General features: G+C 42.3%; 1 protein-coding gene across 4 annotated transcripts in view; it reads left to right on the top strand.

Moving 5' to 3' along the window:
* Positions 1–17,038, top strand: part of LOC105474287 (SMG6 nonsense mediated mRNA decay factor) — a 248,234-nt gene that overhangs the window by 15,822 nt on the left and 215,374 nt on the right. For all 4 annotated transcript variants that reach the window (XM_071082118.1, XM_071082117.1, XM_071082116.1 and 1 more), the window contains 2 exons: positions 4,024–4,134; positions 4,892–5,104. In XM_071082118.1, coding sequence (XP_070938219.1) covers positions 4,024–4,134; positions 4,892–5,104 — 324 coding nt within the window. The remainder of the gene's footprint in view (positions 1–4,023; positions 4,135–4,891; positions 5,105–17,038) is intronic.

Genomic DNA, 17,038 nt, shown 5'->3' with positions numbered 1-17,038 from the left:
ATCCATGTTGTAGCATGTGTCAGAATTTCCTCCTTTTGGAGGGTGAATTATATTTCATTGTGTATGTATACCACATTTTATATGTGCATTCACCCATTGGTGGATACTTGTATTGCTTCCATCTGTTGGCTATTGTGAATAATGCCACAGTGAACATGGGTGTTCAAATAAAATCTCTTCAAGACCCTGCTTCCAATTCTTCTGGGTATGTACTCAGAAAACGAATTACTAGATCATTTGGTAATTCTCATTTTAGTTTTTTAGAACAACCATATTGTTTTCCATAGCAGCTACACCATTTTATATTCCAACCTACAGCACGCAAGGTTTCTGATTTCTCCACTTTCTTGCCAACACTTATTTTCTACTTTTCTGATAGTAGCCATTGTAATGGTGGTGAGGTGATATCACATTATAGTTTTAATTTGTTTCCCTAATGATTAGCATTTTTTCATATGCACATTGGTCATTTGCATATCATATTTCCAGTCCTTTCTCATTTAAAAATTGTTATTTTTTTTGTTGTCAAGATGTATGAGTTCTTTATATATTCTGGATGCTAGACCTTTATTAGTTATATAATTTGCAAACATTTTCTTCCATTTTGTGGATTGTCTTTTCATTCTCTTGAGAATATCCTTTGATGCACAAGTGTTTTTTAATTTTGTTGAAGTCCAGTTTATCTTTTTTCTTTTGTTCCTTGCACTTTCGATGTCATAGCTATGAAACCATTACCAAATCCAAGGTTTAGAAAATTTACCTCTTTATTTTCTTCTAAGAGTTTTAGACTTTTACCTCTTATATTTAGGTCTTTGATTAATTTTAGGTTAATTTTTATATATAGTATGAGGTAAAGGTCCAACTTCATTCTTTTACATGTGGTTATTACATTCTATCAGCACCATTTGTTGAAGAGACTGTTCTTTCTTCATTGAATAGTCTTGGTTCCCTTGTCAAAAGTCACTTTATATGTGGGTTTGTTTCTGAACTCTTAGTTTTCTTCCATTTTTTTATATGTCAGTCCTCATGCCAGTACCACAGCTGTTTTAGTTACTGTAGGTTTGTGGTAAGAAAAATTGGGAAATGTGAGTCCCCTAACTTCGTTTTTTATTTATTTATTTATTTTTTCCAAGACTGTTTTGGCCATTTGAGGTCCCTTGTAATTGCATATGGATTTTAGGATCAGCTTTTTCATTTTTGCAGAATCATTGGAATTTTGATAAGGATTGCATTGAATCTGTAGATTGCTTTGGGAAGTATTGCCATCTTCAAAATATTAAGCCTTCTAATTCATGAACACAGGGTGTCTTTTTATTTACTTCCTTCTTTAATTTCTGTTAACCCTGTGTATAATAAGTTTTGCACTTCCTTGGTTAAATATGTTCCTAAGTATATCATTCTTTTTGATGCTTTTGTAAAAAGAATTGTTTTCTTTTTTTCTCTCTTTCTCTGTTTTTTTTTAAGACAGGGTCTCGGCCAGGTGGGTTGGCTCACATCTGTAATCCTAGCACTTTGGGAGGCTGAGGCGGGCAGATCACTTGAGGTCAGGAGCTCGAGACCAGCCTGGCCAACTTGGTGAAACCCCATCTTTACTAAAAATATAAAAATCAGCCAGTTGTGGCGGCACACACCTGTAGTCCCAGCTACTCGGGAGGCTGAGGTGGGAGAATTGCTCAAACCTGGGAGTTGGAGGTTGTAGTGAGCTGAAAGCGTGCCATTGCGTGCCATTGCGTGCCATTGCGCTCCAGCCTAGACGACAGAGCGAGGCTTCGTCTCAAAAAAGAAAAAAAAAAAGAATGTCTCTCTGTGTTGCCAAGGCTTGTCTTGAACTCCTGGCTTCAAGTGAGCCTCCTCCCTCTGCCTCCCAAAGTGCTAGGATTATAGGCCTGAGCCATTTTGCCCAGACAGAAATTGTTTTCTTAATTTCCTTTTTTCAGATTGCTAATTGCTAGTATATAGAAATGTAACTGAATTTTGTGTGTTGATCTAGTATGCTGCAACTGTGCTAAATTCCCTCAATGGCTTTTTGCCATTTGGATTAAATTTTCTTTTTCACAGACCTCTGACCTAGATTAGCACTTCCTTCAAGTTCTTTTCCTCTATCCCTCTTTTTTCTGTCTGTCTCCTCTTCGTTGTCTGTTAGCAACATTTTCCCAACTTTTCTGCCACTTCCAGTCAGTCAGTCATTCTTTCTCTTCCAATCAGTGAATCTCAGGTATTTATTAAGAACACAGCACATGTACAGTGCTTTGCTAGATGCCAGGAATGATAAAATATTGACTTGCTTTCTTCCCTGAAAAAAAAAATGTGTTGAGAAAACAAGTGAGATGTATAGACAGTGATACAAATTAGACTTGATAACTGTGTAATTGATTGTTAGATGCACCATTATCTTCTGTCCACTGAGAAGAATGCTGCAAATTACAATAAGACACAACAATAGATAACCGATTGTAAATTGTATCTCTGTTTTGGAAATTTTTTAATATGAAAAAATATTTTGATAAAATACAGTCTCGAGTCAAGTGAGTAGGGTAGATAGAAATTAGTATGGATTGGAATAATAATAAAAACAGCTACCACTTAACTGTAATAGTGTGCCAAATATTCTGTTAAACTATATGCATTATATAAGTTTAATCTTTTTGGGAGACATATGTTGTAAACATCTCCATTTTGCAAGTAAGGAAACTTCTCTAGGTTAACGTGCTTAGTGTCATACCTAACAAATGCAAGACCAATTTCAGACTCAGGCATTTGACCTTAGAACCTGTGCCTTTAGCCATGCCAGATGAATACAAGATAGGAGTTTTGAAGGATCAGTAGACGCTGGGGAGAGAGAGAAGCTAGTATTTTAAATGTATTTTGAAACAGTTATGGAAAACAGTGAAAATGTACATGAAGTTGGAGAAAAAGTGAGAAAGCCTTTTGGATATTCTTTCTACCTTTGTTTCAATGTTTTCCTTTTTCCTTCTTTCTGACCCACTTCCTTTTTCTTCTTCTTTTCCCTATTAATTGCTTATAAATAGACTTGCTGAATTTATTGAATAATATCCATAAAATGTTCAACTCAGCTACTAATTATTTATTTTAAAAAATTATCTACAACAATGACAACATCATTAAGTACAGTTAAGTGTGAGATAGTGGCCAACTCTTCGTAAGCCTGAGGATACTCCTCCATTGGGTATTATTACTCCCACTGTAGTGTTGAGGATATGGAGCTCAGGAAGATTATTACATAATAATGTAATAACCTTGGAGACTTTTGTCCAAAGTCTCCAAGTCAACTCCTGGATTAGCCAGTATTTGGACCAAGGTCTGTCTGGCTTGTAATTTCGTGATTTCATTATACCATACTGACTGTCTGATAAGAATAGGAAATATAAAGTGAGTTGAACATCATACTTTCTCTAAGAACAAGTTGTAATTTCTGTTTTTTTTTTTTTTTTTTTTTTTTGAGAGGGAGTCTGGCTCTGTCGCCCAGGCTGGAGTGCTGTGGCCGGATCTCAGCTCACTGCAAGCTCCGCCTCCCGGGTTTACGCCATTCTCTTGCCTCAGCCCCCCGAGTAGCTGGGACTACAGGCGCCCGCCACCTCGCCAGGCTAGTTTTTTGTATTTTTTAAATAGAGACGGGGTTTCACCGTGTTAGCCAGGATGGTCTCGATCTCCTGACCTCGTGATCCGCCCGTCTCGGCCTCCCAAAGTGCTGGGATTACAGGCTTGAGCCACCGCGCCCGGCCTTCTGTTTGTATTTTAAGAGGCTGTTCATTCCTTTCTCTCCTTATGAGTTCTTGGTTCTTGGAGCACCTTTACATGTAAGATATAATACTGTGCGAGAAGAGATCTGTGATGCAGTTGCGATGGCTTCTCCCGTGGATAGCATTTCTGGTTTTGTTGTTGGAATTGCTCTCAGTTTGGGAGACAGGCTGGGAGAGAGAGTAGGATTTCCTGAGTCAGCTGCCCCTTGCTGGAGTTAGGAAGAGAATTGGTTGACTGAATATCTCTGGCCTCTTTCCACAGAGGAGGAAGCTTGACGCTGTCTATTACTATATGCGCAGTTTAGCTGCCAGCAACCCTATCCTGACTGCCAAGGAGAGTCTCATGAGCTTGTTTGAAGAGACCAAGCGGAAGGTGAGTGGGGATGTGGCAGAACCCTTCCTTCCTCGAATAATGCATTTATTTCCCTGAGTGTTGGTGTGTCCTGGCTCTGCGCAGTGGCAGGATCGTAGCTGGTGAGGTTTATCTGAGGTGCGATTATTGCTGAGTGTCTGTGTGTCCTCAGGGAATGACTCATAGCGTCCTTAAGTGGTCCCGTCAGACTGTGCTGAGGGATGATCGGTCAGCCCCTGTGCAGGACAAAACTGTGATCTTCAGGAGAGCTGTCAGGGGCCCTTGGATGTACATGTACATGCTCTACAGAATTGATAACTTTTATGAGACAAAGCAGATGACACTGCTACTTTGGGACTGTGGTACAGTCTTTTTATTGTCAAATAAACAAATACCGGTGAGGTGAGGCTTTTCTCTGAAAGCTGAATCTCAGGCGAATCTGAGCTCATGTGTGTTTTTTGTTTTTGAGACAGAGTTTCGCTCTTGTTGCCCAGGCTGGAGTGCAATGATGCGATCTCGGCCCACTGCAACGTCCACCTCCCGGGTTTAAGTGATTCTCATGCCTCAACCTCCCAAGTAGCTGGGATTACAAGTGTGCGCCACCACACCCAGCTAATTTTGTATTTTTGATAGAGATGGGGTTTCACTATTTTGGTCAGGCTGGTCTCAAACTCCTGACCTCAAGTGATCCACCTGCCTTGGCGTCTCTTAAGTGCTGGGATTACAGGTGTGAGCCACCACACCCGGCCATGAGCTTATGTGTTTGTATGTTTTATAGGCAGAACAGATGGAAAAGAAGCAACATGAAGAATTGGAACTGAGCCCTGACCAATGGCGGAAAGGAAAGAAGTCTACTTTCCGGCATGTTGGAGATGACACCACTCGCCTGGAGATCTGGATTCATCCATCCCATCCACGGTCTTCCCAGGGCACTGAGTCTGGGAAGGATTCTGAGCAAGAGAATGGGCTGGGCAGCCTGAGTCCCAGTGATGTAAGTTCCTGAAAGTGATACAATGAGCCCAACTAGCTCAGTAGGCCTGGGTGCCCTGGTTCCTACAGCTGTGAGGCACAGATACTTCCCTCTGATTGCAAGGAAGACAAACCACTTGAGGCTCCCTGATGGTCTTTTCTCTTCTCATGGATGCTTCGTCTTTATTATGTACTTCCCCCTCTCACCACTATGTGTCACTGCAGAATTTAGTAAAAGTAGGATTCAAATTTTTGTTTGTTTGTTTGTTTTGTTTTTGTTTTTTTGGCTGCTTTTTGTTCAGCGTCATCAACATGATGCTTTTTTAGGATTCTATGTGGGATTTTGTACTTATTTTTTCCTCTTGGTTGACCTTATATTCTGAGACTGAACTAAAGTAGCATGGATAGGTTGGTTAGTCTGATTTGTGATCAGCCTTCTATGGGATATCCTCTTTTTTTTTTTTTTTTTTTTTTTTTTGGGACGGAGTCTCGCGCTGTCGCCCAGGCTGGAGTGCAGTGGCGCGATCTCGGCTCACTGCAAGCTCTGCCTCCCAGGTTCACGCCATTCTCCTGCCTCAGCCTCCCGAGTAGCTGGGACTACAGGCGCCCACAACCGCGCCCGGCTAATTTTTTGTATTTTTAGTAGAGACGGGGTTTCACCGTGGTCTCGATCTCCTGACCTTGTGATCTGCCCGCTTCGGCCTCCCAAAGTGCTGGGATTATAGGCGTGAGCTACCGCGCCTGGCTGGGATATCCTCTTATAACTCTTGGGCGGAGACTTTTTCCTTCAAGCCGGGAGAAATGACAGTAGAAAATCACAGGCTTGTTTAGAAGATTTCTCCTCTTCATTGACTTAGGAAGTAATTATCGACAGTGTGCCCGTCACTAAAGATACAGTGGACAAGATCTCTTGCTGTCTCGGTGCATTCTAGTGGAGGATGCAAGAGACTGAATAGGCAGTTATAGTGTAATTAATTTTGTTTTGGGGTTCACACCCAGTATATGAGAGCACATAGCCATGGGACCAAAGCAGCCATTGGTCAATTGAAGTATAAAGAACAAGTAGGAGTTAGCTCAAGAAGGAAAAGGGAGGTGATAGTGATTGCCAGGCAAAGGAAATAGCATATGCAAAGGGCTGAGGCTGGGGGGAGAGAGAGAGCACAGTAGGTGGAAAATTGCAGTGGCTGGTTCGTTGTGCCTTAAGGGTAAAATTCACCCAGTGGGTGGTATAAGCTGGGGCTAGATGTTGAAGGGTCATACGATAAATTATTTGACTTTATCCTGAAAATAGTTGGGAGCTATTGGATGCTTTAAATAGGGGAATAACGTCTGCCCTTCAAAAATACAACCCTGGCCGCTTTGTAAAATGTTTGGAGAAGAGTAAGACTAGAAATAGGAGACAAGGAGGATGCTACGGTAGTTCCAAGTGAGATATGAAAAAGACTTGAACCAAGAAATGGCTTTGGAGGTGGGAAGAAGTGAACAGACACAAGCCATGTTATTACGGTAGAATCCAAAAGACTTGGTTGAACGTGGGGAGCTCAGGGAGAAGAAAGAGTCAAGGTCCAGTGTGGTGGCTGCCGTCTGTAATCCCAGGCCAAGGCAGGAGGATCGCTGGAGCCCAGGAATTTAGTACCAGCCTGGGCAACAAAACGAGGCTTCTGTCTCTACAAAAAAATTTTCAAAATTAGCTGGGCATGGTGATGCGGGCCTCTGCTCCTAGCTCCTCAAGAGTCTGAGGCAGGAGGATTGCTTGAGTCCAGGAGTTCAAGGCTGTTGAGAGCTATGATCCAGCCTAGGTGCCAGAGCAAGACCCCGTCTCAAAAAAAAAAAAAAGGTCAAGAATGAGCCCAAGAGCGTCAAGGCTGCACCACTACACCCCAGCCTGAGTGACGTGTGAGACCCTGCCTTCCAAAAAGTGAATGTATACAGTCACAAACAGGGTTGGTCTCTGTTGCTCAGGCCCGACCGAGTGCAGTGATGCGATCCGACTCTTGAGTTCCAGTGATCTTCCTGCCTCAGCCTCCTGAGTTGCTAGGACTATAGGCATGTACCACCACACCCAGCTCATTTTTTGTAGAGATGGAGACTTGCCCTGTTGCCCAGGCTGGTCTCAAACTCCTGGCCTCAAGCAGTCCTCCCGTGGCCTCCCAAAGATCTGGGATTACAGGCATGAGGTATCATGTCTGTCCCATTTTATTTCTAAATATACAAATAATATATGAATATAGTTTTGGTAAAAACTTGTAGATAGAATATAATTTAATTTGTTTTCTAAACTTGATGAAGCTATTTATATATTTTCAGCTTGTATATCATCCTTGGGTAATTATTTCCCTTAATTTTCTTTAAATTTAAATCTTTGAGTTTGGGCTTTTCGTTTTAGGCTACCAGCCCTTGAAGAAATCTGCAGTTTCTGGCCTGGCGCAATGGCTCACGCCTATAATCCCAGCACTTTAGGAGGCCGAGGCATGCGGATCACTTGAGGTCAGGAGTTCAAGACCAGCCTGGCCAACATGGTGAAACCCTGTCTCTACAAAAAAGTGAGCTGGGCGTGGCGGCGCACTCTTGTAATCCCAGCTATTCGGGAGGCTGAGGCAGGAGAGTTGCTTGAACCCAGGAGGCAGAGGTTGCAGTGAGCCAAGATTGTTCCACTGCGCTCCAGCCTGGGCAAAGAAGCGAGACTTTGTCTCAAAAAAAAAAAAAAAAGAAATCTGCAGTTTCATAACTTTTCATTTATCTAGCCAGGAAACCACACTGCCATTTTCACCTGCTTTCTCAGGCCCAAGTTGGCTTCCTATATTTTTTTTTCCCTCACAGTAGGTCCCAAGAGCTCAACTTACTTTCTCTGTTCCTTGGAACACACACATTGATAAGAAGTAAGCATTGAGGATACAAAAATTAAAATAACCAAAAATGATTTGTAACCTCAAAGAGCACTCGTTCATGTGAGGAAGACATAGATGTGTCGTTATAGTTCCTTGTGGTCAGTACTGTGATAAAGGCAAGCATGAGAGGCTGTGGGAGCATGCAGTTGGAACACCTAATCCAGTCATGGTTAGGGAAGGCTGGGGCGAGGCCACATTTTGCAGCTTAAAGATGACATAAGGGCATTTCTACATGGAGGCATGAAAACGTGGATGAGGTGTGGAGGCTTTGGGAACTGTGAATAGTTCAGTATGGCTGGAGTCTAGAGTGTGAGAAGTTCTCCTGTGAGCGACTTGAGTCATGCTTGACATGTTCCTTTCCTCTGTTCCACATCCAGTCAGTACCACCTGGTTATTAGGAGGTGGATACTGTTGAATCCACTTCCTAATCGTAACTTGAAGCCATCCACTTCTCTCCTTTCTCATTGCTGCCATAGTAGTTCAAGCTATCACCATTTCAGTAATCCATATACTATTGAAAGAAGTCCCTAATGGTCTTTTCAGATTTATTCCTGGTCCTTTTCTGGCCTTTCTTTTTAGACAGTAACCCAAATGAATGAACTTCCAAATACCCATTTCTGATCATGCCACTCCCTTCTTGAAAGTGTTTAGTTATTTCTGTTTGCTCTTATAATCAGGTCTAAAATCCTCGACATAGTGCACTGGGCCCCTCATGATCTGGCTCCTGCTAGTATAAGATATCTTATACTTTTCATACTTTTTTCCTTCCTTTGTTAACTGTATTCCAGCCACACTGGCTTCTTCCTTGAAGGATTCAAGCCCTTTTCTGGCTCCTGGCTGTCGTACATCTCTCTGCCAGCAATGCACTTACCTCTCACTGGTGTTTCTGCCTTTATCAGTCACTTTCTTTCTTACCCTTCAGGTCTCAGCCTAAATGTCATGTTTTCAAGGAAGCGTTTCCTGATCCCTGAGACTGGCCATTTCGCCTTTGTAATACCACATTTCTGGTGTAAGTGCTTTTAAGTGTAGTTTTGTGAAGATCTTTACCTTGCTAGATTGGAGGCTCTGTGAGAGTAGAGTCACATCTGGCGTGTTCACTTCTTTGTACCCAGTGTCTGCATATGGAAGATTCTAGTTGATACACAAATGAGGGGAAGAGCAGCAAGGGATGAGGCTAGAGAAGGTAGCAGGGGCCAGGTCCTTCATAAATATTTTGAGGTTTGGCTGTCAGGTATTGAGGATTTTTAATATTTTTGGAGTTGTGTTGGTCATGTTTAAAAATCGATATATAATAATTGTACATATTTATGGGCTACGTGTGATATTTTTATACATGCATAGAATGTGTAATGATTAAATCAGGGTATGCAGAATATCCATCATGTCAAACATTAGTCATTTAGGTACTAAGGATTTTAAGCAGAGGGATGATATAATTGGATTTCTATAATGATCACTCTTTCCAATACTTCTAGTCCTGGAACAAATTTATTTTGTTTTAAAAGGAACTTTCAGGTTGCATAACTAGTAACAATTCATTGTCTCTAAATTAAACAGAAATGTATGTATAGTTTAGGCTGGGTGCGGTGGCTTATGCCTGTAATGCCAGCACTTTGGGAGGCTGAGGCGGGCCAATCACCTGAGGTCAGGAGTTCGAGACCAGCCTGGCCAACATGGTGAAACCCTATCTCTACTAAAAATACAAAAAAATTACCCCAGCATAGTGGTGTCTGCCTGTAATCCTAGCTGCTCGGGAGGCTGAAGCAAGAGAATCACTTGAACCCGGGAGACGGAGGTTGCAGTGAGCCAAGATCACACCATTGCACTCCAGCCTGGGTGACAGAGGAAGACTTTGTCTCAAAAAAAAAAAAACAGTATATATAGTTTAAAGTGGTAGTCACTTGTATTCTTTCCTTCAGAGACATCATTGTTAACTGATTGATGTCCTTCCAGACCTTTTTCTAAGCGTTTATAAGTATATACATGTGTGCACATACCTATAAAAACATGAAATGCATTTCAAAATTTTTTTTGAGAGACAGGATCTCCCTCTGTTTCCCAGGCTGGGGTGCAGTGGCATGGTCACGGCCCACTTGAGCCTCTATTTCTTGGGCTCAAGTGATCCTCCTGCCTCAGTCTCCTGAGTAGCTGGGACCACAAGTGTGCCCCACCATGCCTAGCTAATTTTTAAAAAACGTTTTGTAGAGATGGGATTTCGTTATGTTGCTCAGGCTGGTCTCAAACTTTTAGGCTCAAGCAATCCTCCCACCTTTGCCTCACAAAATGTTTGGATTATAGGCATGAGCCACCAAACCTGGCTGAAATATATTTTTTAACAGAAAGGGGGATAGTACTATATATAACAATCTGCAACTTATTTTTTAAAGTTATTATTTGGACATAAATTATTCCTGCTATAATGTAGTATATACATTCCTAAAAATTACTGTGCTATGCAAAATCATGCAATAAAAACCGCAGGGCTTGTGCAGAAAATGGAATTAGGAGCACCACCCTCAAAAAACTTTCTCAGTGACGTAATGAAAAAGATAGGAACCTGATTTAAAACTGTTGTACAATTTTATACATGTGAAATGGTTAAGAAATATGTACATACGGCCGGGCCTGGTGGCTCACACCTGTAATCCCAGCACTTTGGGAGGCTGAGGCAGGTACATCACGAGGTCAGGAGATTGAGACCATCCTGGCTAACATGATGAAACTCCGTCTCTACTAAAAATATGAAAAGTTAGCCGGGTGTGGTGGCGGGCGCCTGTAGTCCCAGCTACTCTGGAGGCTGAGGCAGGAGAATGGCGTGAACCCTGGAGGCGGAGCTTGCAGTGAGCTGAGAGATCGCGTCACTGCACTCCAGCCTGGGTGACAGAGCGAGACTCCGCCTCAAAAATAAATAAATAAATAAAAATAATAAATATGTAAATACTACATTAAACATAGCACTTTACCGTGAAAAAGACATAAAGTTGGCCGGGTGCAGTGGCTCATGCCTGTAATCCCAACACTTTGGGAAGCCGAGGCGGGTGGATCACCTGAGGTTGGGAGTTCGAGACCAGCCTGACTAACATGGAGAAACCCCGTCTCTACTAAAAATACAAAATGAGCCAGATGTGGTGGCGCATGCCTGTAATCGCAGCTACTCAAGAGGCTAAGGCAGGAGAATCGCTTGAACCCGGGAGGTCGAGGTTGCTGTGAGCCGAGATTATGCCATTGCACTCCGGCCTAAACAACAAGAGCGAAACTCCGTCTCCAAAAAAAAAAAAAAAGACATAAAGTTGACATGTGGAAGTGGACTTGAAAAGGGTTACGGCTTGTGAGTTATTGTGAAGTGGTAGAAGGAGGGTTACTTAAAATTTGATGGACAGAGGCCGGGTGCAGTGGCTCACGCCTGTGATCCCAGCACTTTGGGAGGCCGAGGTGGGTGGATCACCTGAGGTCGGAAGTACGAGACCAGCCTGACAGTGAACATAGTGAACATAGTGAAACCCTTTCTCTGCTAAAAACACAAAAAATAAGTTGAGTATGGTGACGTATGTCTGCAGTCCCAGCTACTTGGGAGGCTGAGGCGGGAAAATCGCTTGAACCTGGAAAATGGAAGTTGTAGTGAGCCAAGATCGCAAAATTGCACTCCAGCCTGGCAACAAGAGCAGAACTCTGTCTCAAAAACAAAAACAAAAGAACATTTGCTGGACAGTCGTAACAGCAAATGTGGATAGGCGTGGCTCATAACATATGATCATGTGGTGAACTGGGCTAGCTGTAGATGTTTGGGGTGTGTGCATGTGTATGTTTTGTGTATTCCTATGCAGCTTGATTCAGCTGGATGCAGTTCTCTGTTCACCTGGTGTTTCTTGTAAACAAAATCACACATAAGCAAAGACAGAGGTTGTGTTATGCCCAGATTGTTCGTTTATATATTTATGGCAATGAAACAAATTCTCATTTTCAAAATGAACATTATAGCAGAACTGGGTGATTAGCCTTAATTGGAATTGTTCCTTTGACAAGTCCTAGAGAATTTCTGGCACAGACTACTTAAATTTAGATTCATGAGTAAACAAAGTTTGGCTTCAGGTGGTTGTTAGTAACAGTAGTAACATCCCAACTAGTTTGTTCTCTGCCAAGCATTTGCTTTGGATCTTTCTCTCGCTCTGAATGATTGCAGGAGGTTAGCTTGTGGGTTGTTGGTTTTTAGTCTTGAGATGTGGTTTGGGTTGAACATCCAGCCTGGGGAGGGACTGCCAGCCTCAAATGCAAGTAGCATCCTATTGAGATTCACATTTTAACTCTTCCACCTGCCACGCAGGCCCCTCCAAATCCGTGTTGCCACGGTTCTGGGCATTCTTTATTTAGTGGCTATGTTTTCTGTTCTTCGTCTCCCTTTAGAAACGGGATACTGCTTGTCAAATGAATTGTTGCTGACAGGGAGTTAATTAAGGATGTTAAATTACAACATCAGAAATCATTTTCACACTGAAAAGGGTCTCTGATAGAACTGCTGAGGATTTTTTAGATCTGATTGTTTTATTATCAGCATCTTGAATAGAATGTAATACATGTCTGTCTGCTGGGGAAGAAAGCATATAGGATTGGGAGTGGTTGATAGATGATAGACTGATAGACTTTTTTTCCTTTTGTTTTGTTTTGTGACAGAGTCTCTCTCTGTCTCCCAGGCTGGAGTGCAGCGGCATGATTTCGGCTCACTGCAGCCTCCACTTCCTGGGTTCAAGTGATTCTCCAGCCTCAGCCTCCTGAGTTACTGGGATTACAGGCGCGCACCACCATGCCCAGCTGATTTTTGTATTTTTAGTAGAGACAGGGTTTCACCATGGTGGCCAGGCTGGTATTGAACTCCTGACCTCAAGTGATCCACCCACCTTGGCCTCCCAAAGTGCTGGGATTGCAGGCGTGAGCCACCACGCCTGGCTTGTATTCTTTATATAGGTAGGAAGGAGCACAACCCTTAAAAAACTTACTCATAATAGAAAAGATAGGAACTCACATAATTAGGTTTCTACCTTTTTTATGCTCATGCCTATTTTTTTTTTTTTTTTTTTTTGCCCATGCTTTTTTATGCCTGTTCCATCCATTATGCTCAGCTAAATACATAGAGACAAGGTCTTGCTATGTTGCCTGGGATGGTCTCAAACTCCTAGGCTCCAGCAGTCCTCCCCTCTCAGCCTTCCAAAGTGTTAGGAATACAGGTCTGAGCCACTGCATGTGGCCAATGGGTGTTTGTCTCTGAAACTTGAGGAAATCATTCCTGTCCTGGAATGATTGGGTTCACCATTCCCAGTATTTTCTCCAACCCACTCTGACTGTTCCTGCAACATGCTCGGTGCCGATTGTAGAAACTATGTCTTTAAACAAGATAAATGCCATTGTATATTTGGCCAAGCTCTTGTCAAACCTTCCTTCTCCTTGGCCTCTCTGAATGTTTTGTGGTTCTGTCTGGACTGTACCATAGAAGCTCCTAATCTCTATTATCCAAATAGAATGTAATATGTGTCTGTTTTCCTTTTTCTCTCCTGTTTCACCCAACAAATGAGTTTGTTTCCCTTGGTCTGTCTCCTTTTGCTCTTCTTCCTTCTGTTACGTATCATTATCTATTTTATTTCTTTGCATAATGTCTTTTTTCAGGACTTATTTAGGTCTGGAGAACTTAATGCAGTTGCCCTTGAGTTTTTGGAGTAGAAGACTGTGTTCTGGGCTCAGTGCTTAAGCAGACTAAAGTTTATCCGTTCTCTTGTGCCAGTTTTGTGCTAGGATTGTAAGGATGAATACACTATTGTTATTTTCTCTGATTGTGTAGTCTAGTGTATAGGTCAGCAAACTTTTTCTATGAAAGGCCAGATAGTAAATTACTTTGTAGGCCATATGTTCTCTGTTGCCACCACTCACCTTTACTGTTGTACCACCAAAGTAGCCGTGGACAATATGTAAATGAATGAGCATGGCTGTATTCCATTAAAACTTTATTTACAAAGACATGGTGGATTCAATTTGGCCTGTGGGCCTAGTTTGCCAACTTCTGTTCTAGTGGAAGAAATGGTTACATAAATAGAATACAGTATACAATTGATTCTTGTTATTTCTGATGGTTATGTTCTATAAATTCTATAAATTCACCACAAACACTGAATTAGTGAATACTGGATCATTGCTCCTAAGGGAAATACAGAATTATATCCTTTCAAGCCTCTGGTCACAACAGTTTATTCAACTGATTAATATCTAACCTTGTTTTTTGGGGAGTTTTTTTGAGACAGAGTCTCACTCTGTTGCACAGGGTAGAGTGCAGTGGCGCGATATCCCGGCCCGCGGGATAGTCGAAGCAGGCCCTGGAGGAGGGGGTGGGAATTTGGGGAACAAGAGATACGAGAAATGGAGACAAGACAGTGCTCTGATCAAGTCTTCTTTAATGGCGGTAATGCAGTGCCTTATATACACTTGGAGGGAAAGGGGTTGGGCCAGAGGCGGAGATGATCTCATCGCAGAGGGCGTGACCAAGTAGGTATTGGTTTCTCTGGTCGAACGTCATGTTGCACCTGCGCTGTCAGGTAGTAATTTTCGCGGGCGCGGGAAAAATAGGTGAAGAAGCAGCAGGAAGAGCGCCATCTTTTATGAGGTATTAATACAGGGAAAAAGGTAAATCTAGGGAGGAGGTAGAAGGTGGAAATGAATAGAGCTCAGGCGTTTTTAATCGTCAGTTATTATTCGCTATGGCCGGGGCGTGCAGCTCCGGACAGGTCCCCCTTTTAATTATTTTATGATGAGAAAACGACCCCTCGGGAACTGCGCCTGTCTTAGGTTGGGTCAACTCATCCCCACCTTCTAGGCCCGTCATGGGATAAGGCAGCAGCAAAGGCGGCCCTCCTGTCTTAGGCTCCGATGGAGATAGTGTCCTCTTACCCGTCATTGACTGTCCAGTTCAGCACACAGGGGAGGTGGTCTTATTAAGGCAAATAAGACTCACCATTTTCAGTCATCTCAAGGCGATGATAATGGACCTGTATAGGTTTGGCCTGGAAGGCCTAGATTTGTTGTCTGACGAATGCCATAAACTTATTAAAGATTATAGGCCCGAGAGTGAGAAAGAGTAGAAGAGTAAGTAAAGGACCAAGAAATAGCAGGAGATAGGGGAGAAGTCCATCGAGTCCAGTCCACAAGGGATTAGCGACCAGACCTTTTCTGCGCTCTTCTAGTTCTTCCTGTAAAGTCTTTATCTTATCTCTGACGATTCCGGATTTGTTGGCGTAAAAACAACACTTTTCATTTCCATGACTGGTCTGGCATTAGGTAAGCTGTCTTGCCCGAGCAAGTCACCTGGGTGATTCTGTCTGACGGAGGTTCAGATACCTGTCCCCCCTCTGCAATCACAAGGCTGGCCATATTGTTTTCGTAATAATTCTCTTGCCTTACGAGGGTCACCAAAACCTGCATAGACTGTCACTATGTTGTATAGAGCGATTATTCTCCAAAGGAATCTCATGTTAGGCTTCATTTTCTGAAAAACAAAAAGGAAAGAACTTCTCAGGGAGATTTATCTTCCCTGGACTGACAATGGTTATGATTTATTTGTCTTACCAATCTTTCAGGCAGCCATCTGGCTGCATCATTTTTTTGTGAGAAGATGCATACTGAGCCTCTTCCCCAAATTAAAACTGGATCGGGGCCATGCCATGAATTATCAAGTGGATCTTTCCATTTTACCATTGCAAACTGTTTTTGAGATTCAGGATGCCAGAAACGATCAGCAGCCGATTTTCCATGACTGTCCAAATTTAAAAAATTAAGGATAAACAGGGCATGATTGAGTATGTTTCTAGGGGTACCCTTCACGGGGTACCAGCTCCCCCCTTTTAATTTTGTGGTAACAGTTTTTAAAGATAGATGAGCTCTTTCTACTATACCTTGTCCTTGGGGATTGTAGGGAATACCTGTGGTATGTTTAATTTGTAGGGTATTACAGAATTGTAAAAAGGTTTTGGCTATATAACCAGGACCATTGTCTGTTTTGATTTGTTTGGGTATTCCTAAAATAGAAAAGCAATGTAATAAATGAGCTATGACATGTTTGGTGGCCTCTCCTGTTTGGAGAGTTGCACTGACGAATCCACTATAGGTGTCTATGCATACATGGATATATTTTAGCTGACCGAATTCTAAGTGGTGAGTAACGTCCATTTGCCAAATTTCGTTGGGGATGAGTCCTCGGGGGTTAACTCCTAAATAGGGAACAGGCAAATATGTTATGCAGTTGGCGCATTGTTTAACTATTTGTCGAGCTTGTTCTCTGGTAAGTTTAAACATGAGTCTTAAGGTTTGAGCGTTTAAATGATGCAAGGCATGTGCTTTTTGTGCTTGTTGCAAATTGTCTGTAGTGACTGTGGCTATGATTTTTGTTGCCGCGTCAGCTGTTGCGTTACCTTGTGTTAAAGGTCCCGGTAATCCTGAATGTGCTCTAATATGCCCAAGAAAAAAGGAAGTAGTCCTTTTTCGAATAAGTTGTTGACATTGTAAAAATAGGTCAGCTGTGTCTGAAATATGTTTGAGGCACGGTCTCTAAGAGGGGTATTGAATGAGCCAGATAGGTGCTGTCTGTGTAAATGTTAAGTGGCTGACAAGGAAAAGCTGATAGTGCTGCAATTATAGCTTGCAATTCGACCAGCTGAGCTGATGTATAAGTGGTCCGGAATTTAACAACTACATTATTGTAAGTGTAAGCGGCAAGTCCTGTGGAAGATCCATCAGTGAAAATTAATAATGCGTCATTGAGAGGTTCTTTGCTGGTAATATGGGGAAACACAAACGCATGAAGTTTACAAAATTGAATAAGTTTGTTAGGTGGGTAATGGTTGTCAATTGAGCCAGTGTAAGAAGCGCAAGCAATTGGCCAGGCTTCCGTATTTTGTAATAGCCAATGAATGTGTGATTGAGTGTAGGGCTGTATAATGGTAGAGGGTTCTTTTCCAAAGTATTTTCTACTGTTTTCTCTTCCCAAGATAATTAGATCAGCTATGGCATCATAATAAGGCAACAAAACCTTTTTA

Source organism: Macaca nemestrina, chromosome 17 (assembly GCF_043159975.1).
Source record: "Macaca nemestrina isolate mMacNem1 chromosome 17, mMacNem.hap1, whole genome shotgun sequence".
Lineage (NCBI taxonomy): Eukaryota > Metazoa > Chordata > Mammalia > Primates > Cercopithecidae > Macaca > Macaca nemestrina.
This window is presented reverse-complemented; position numbering and strand designations above follow the sequence as displayed.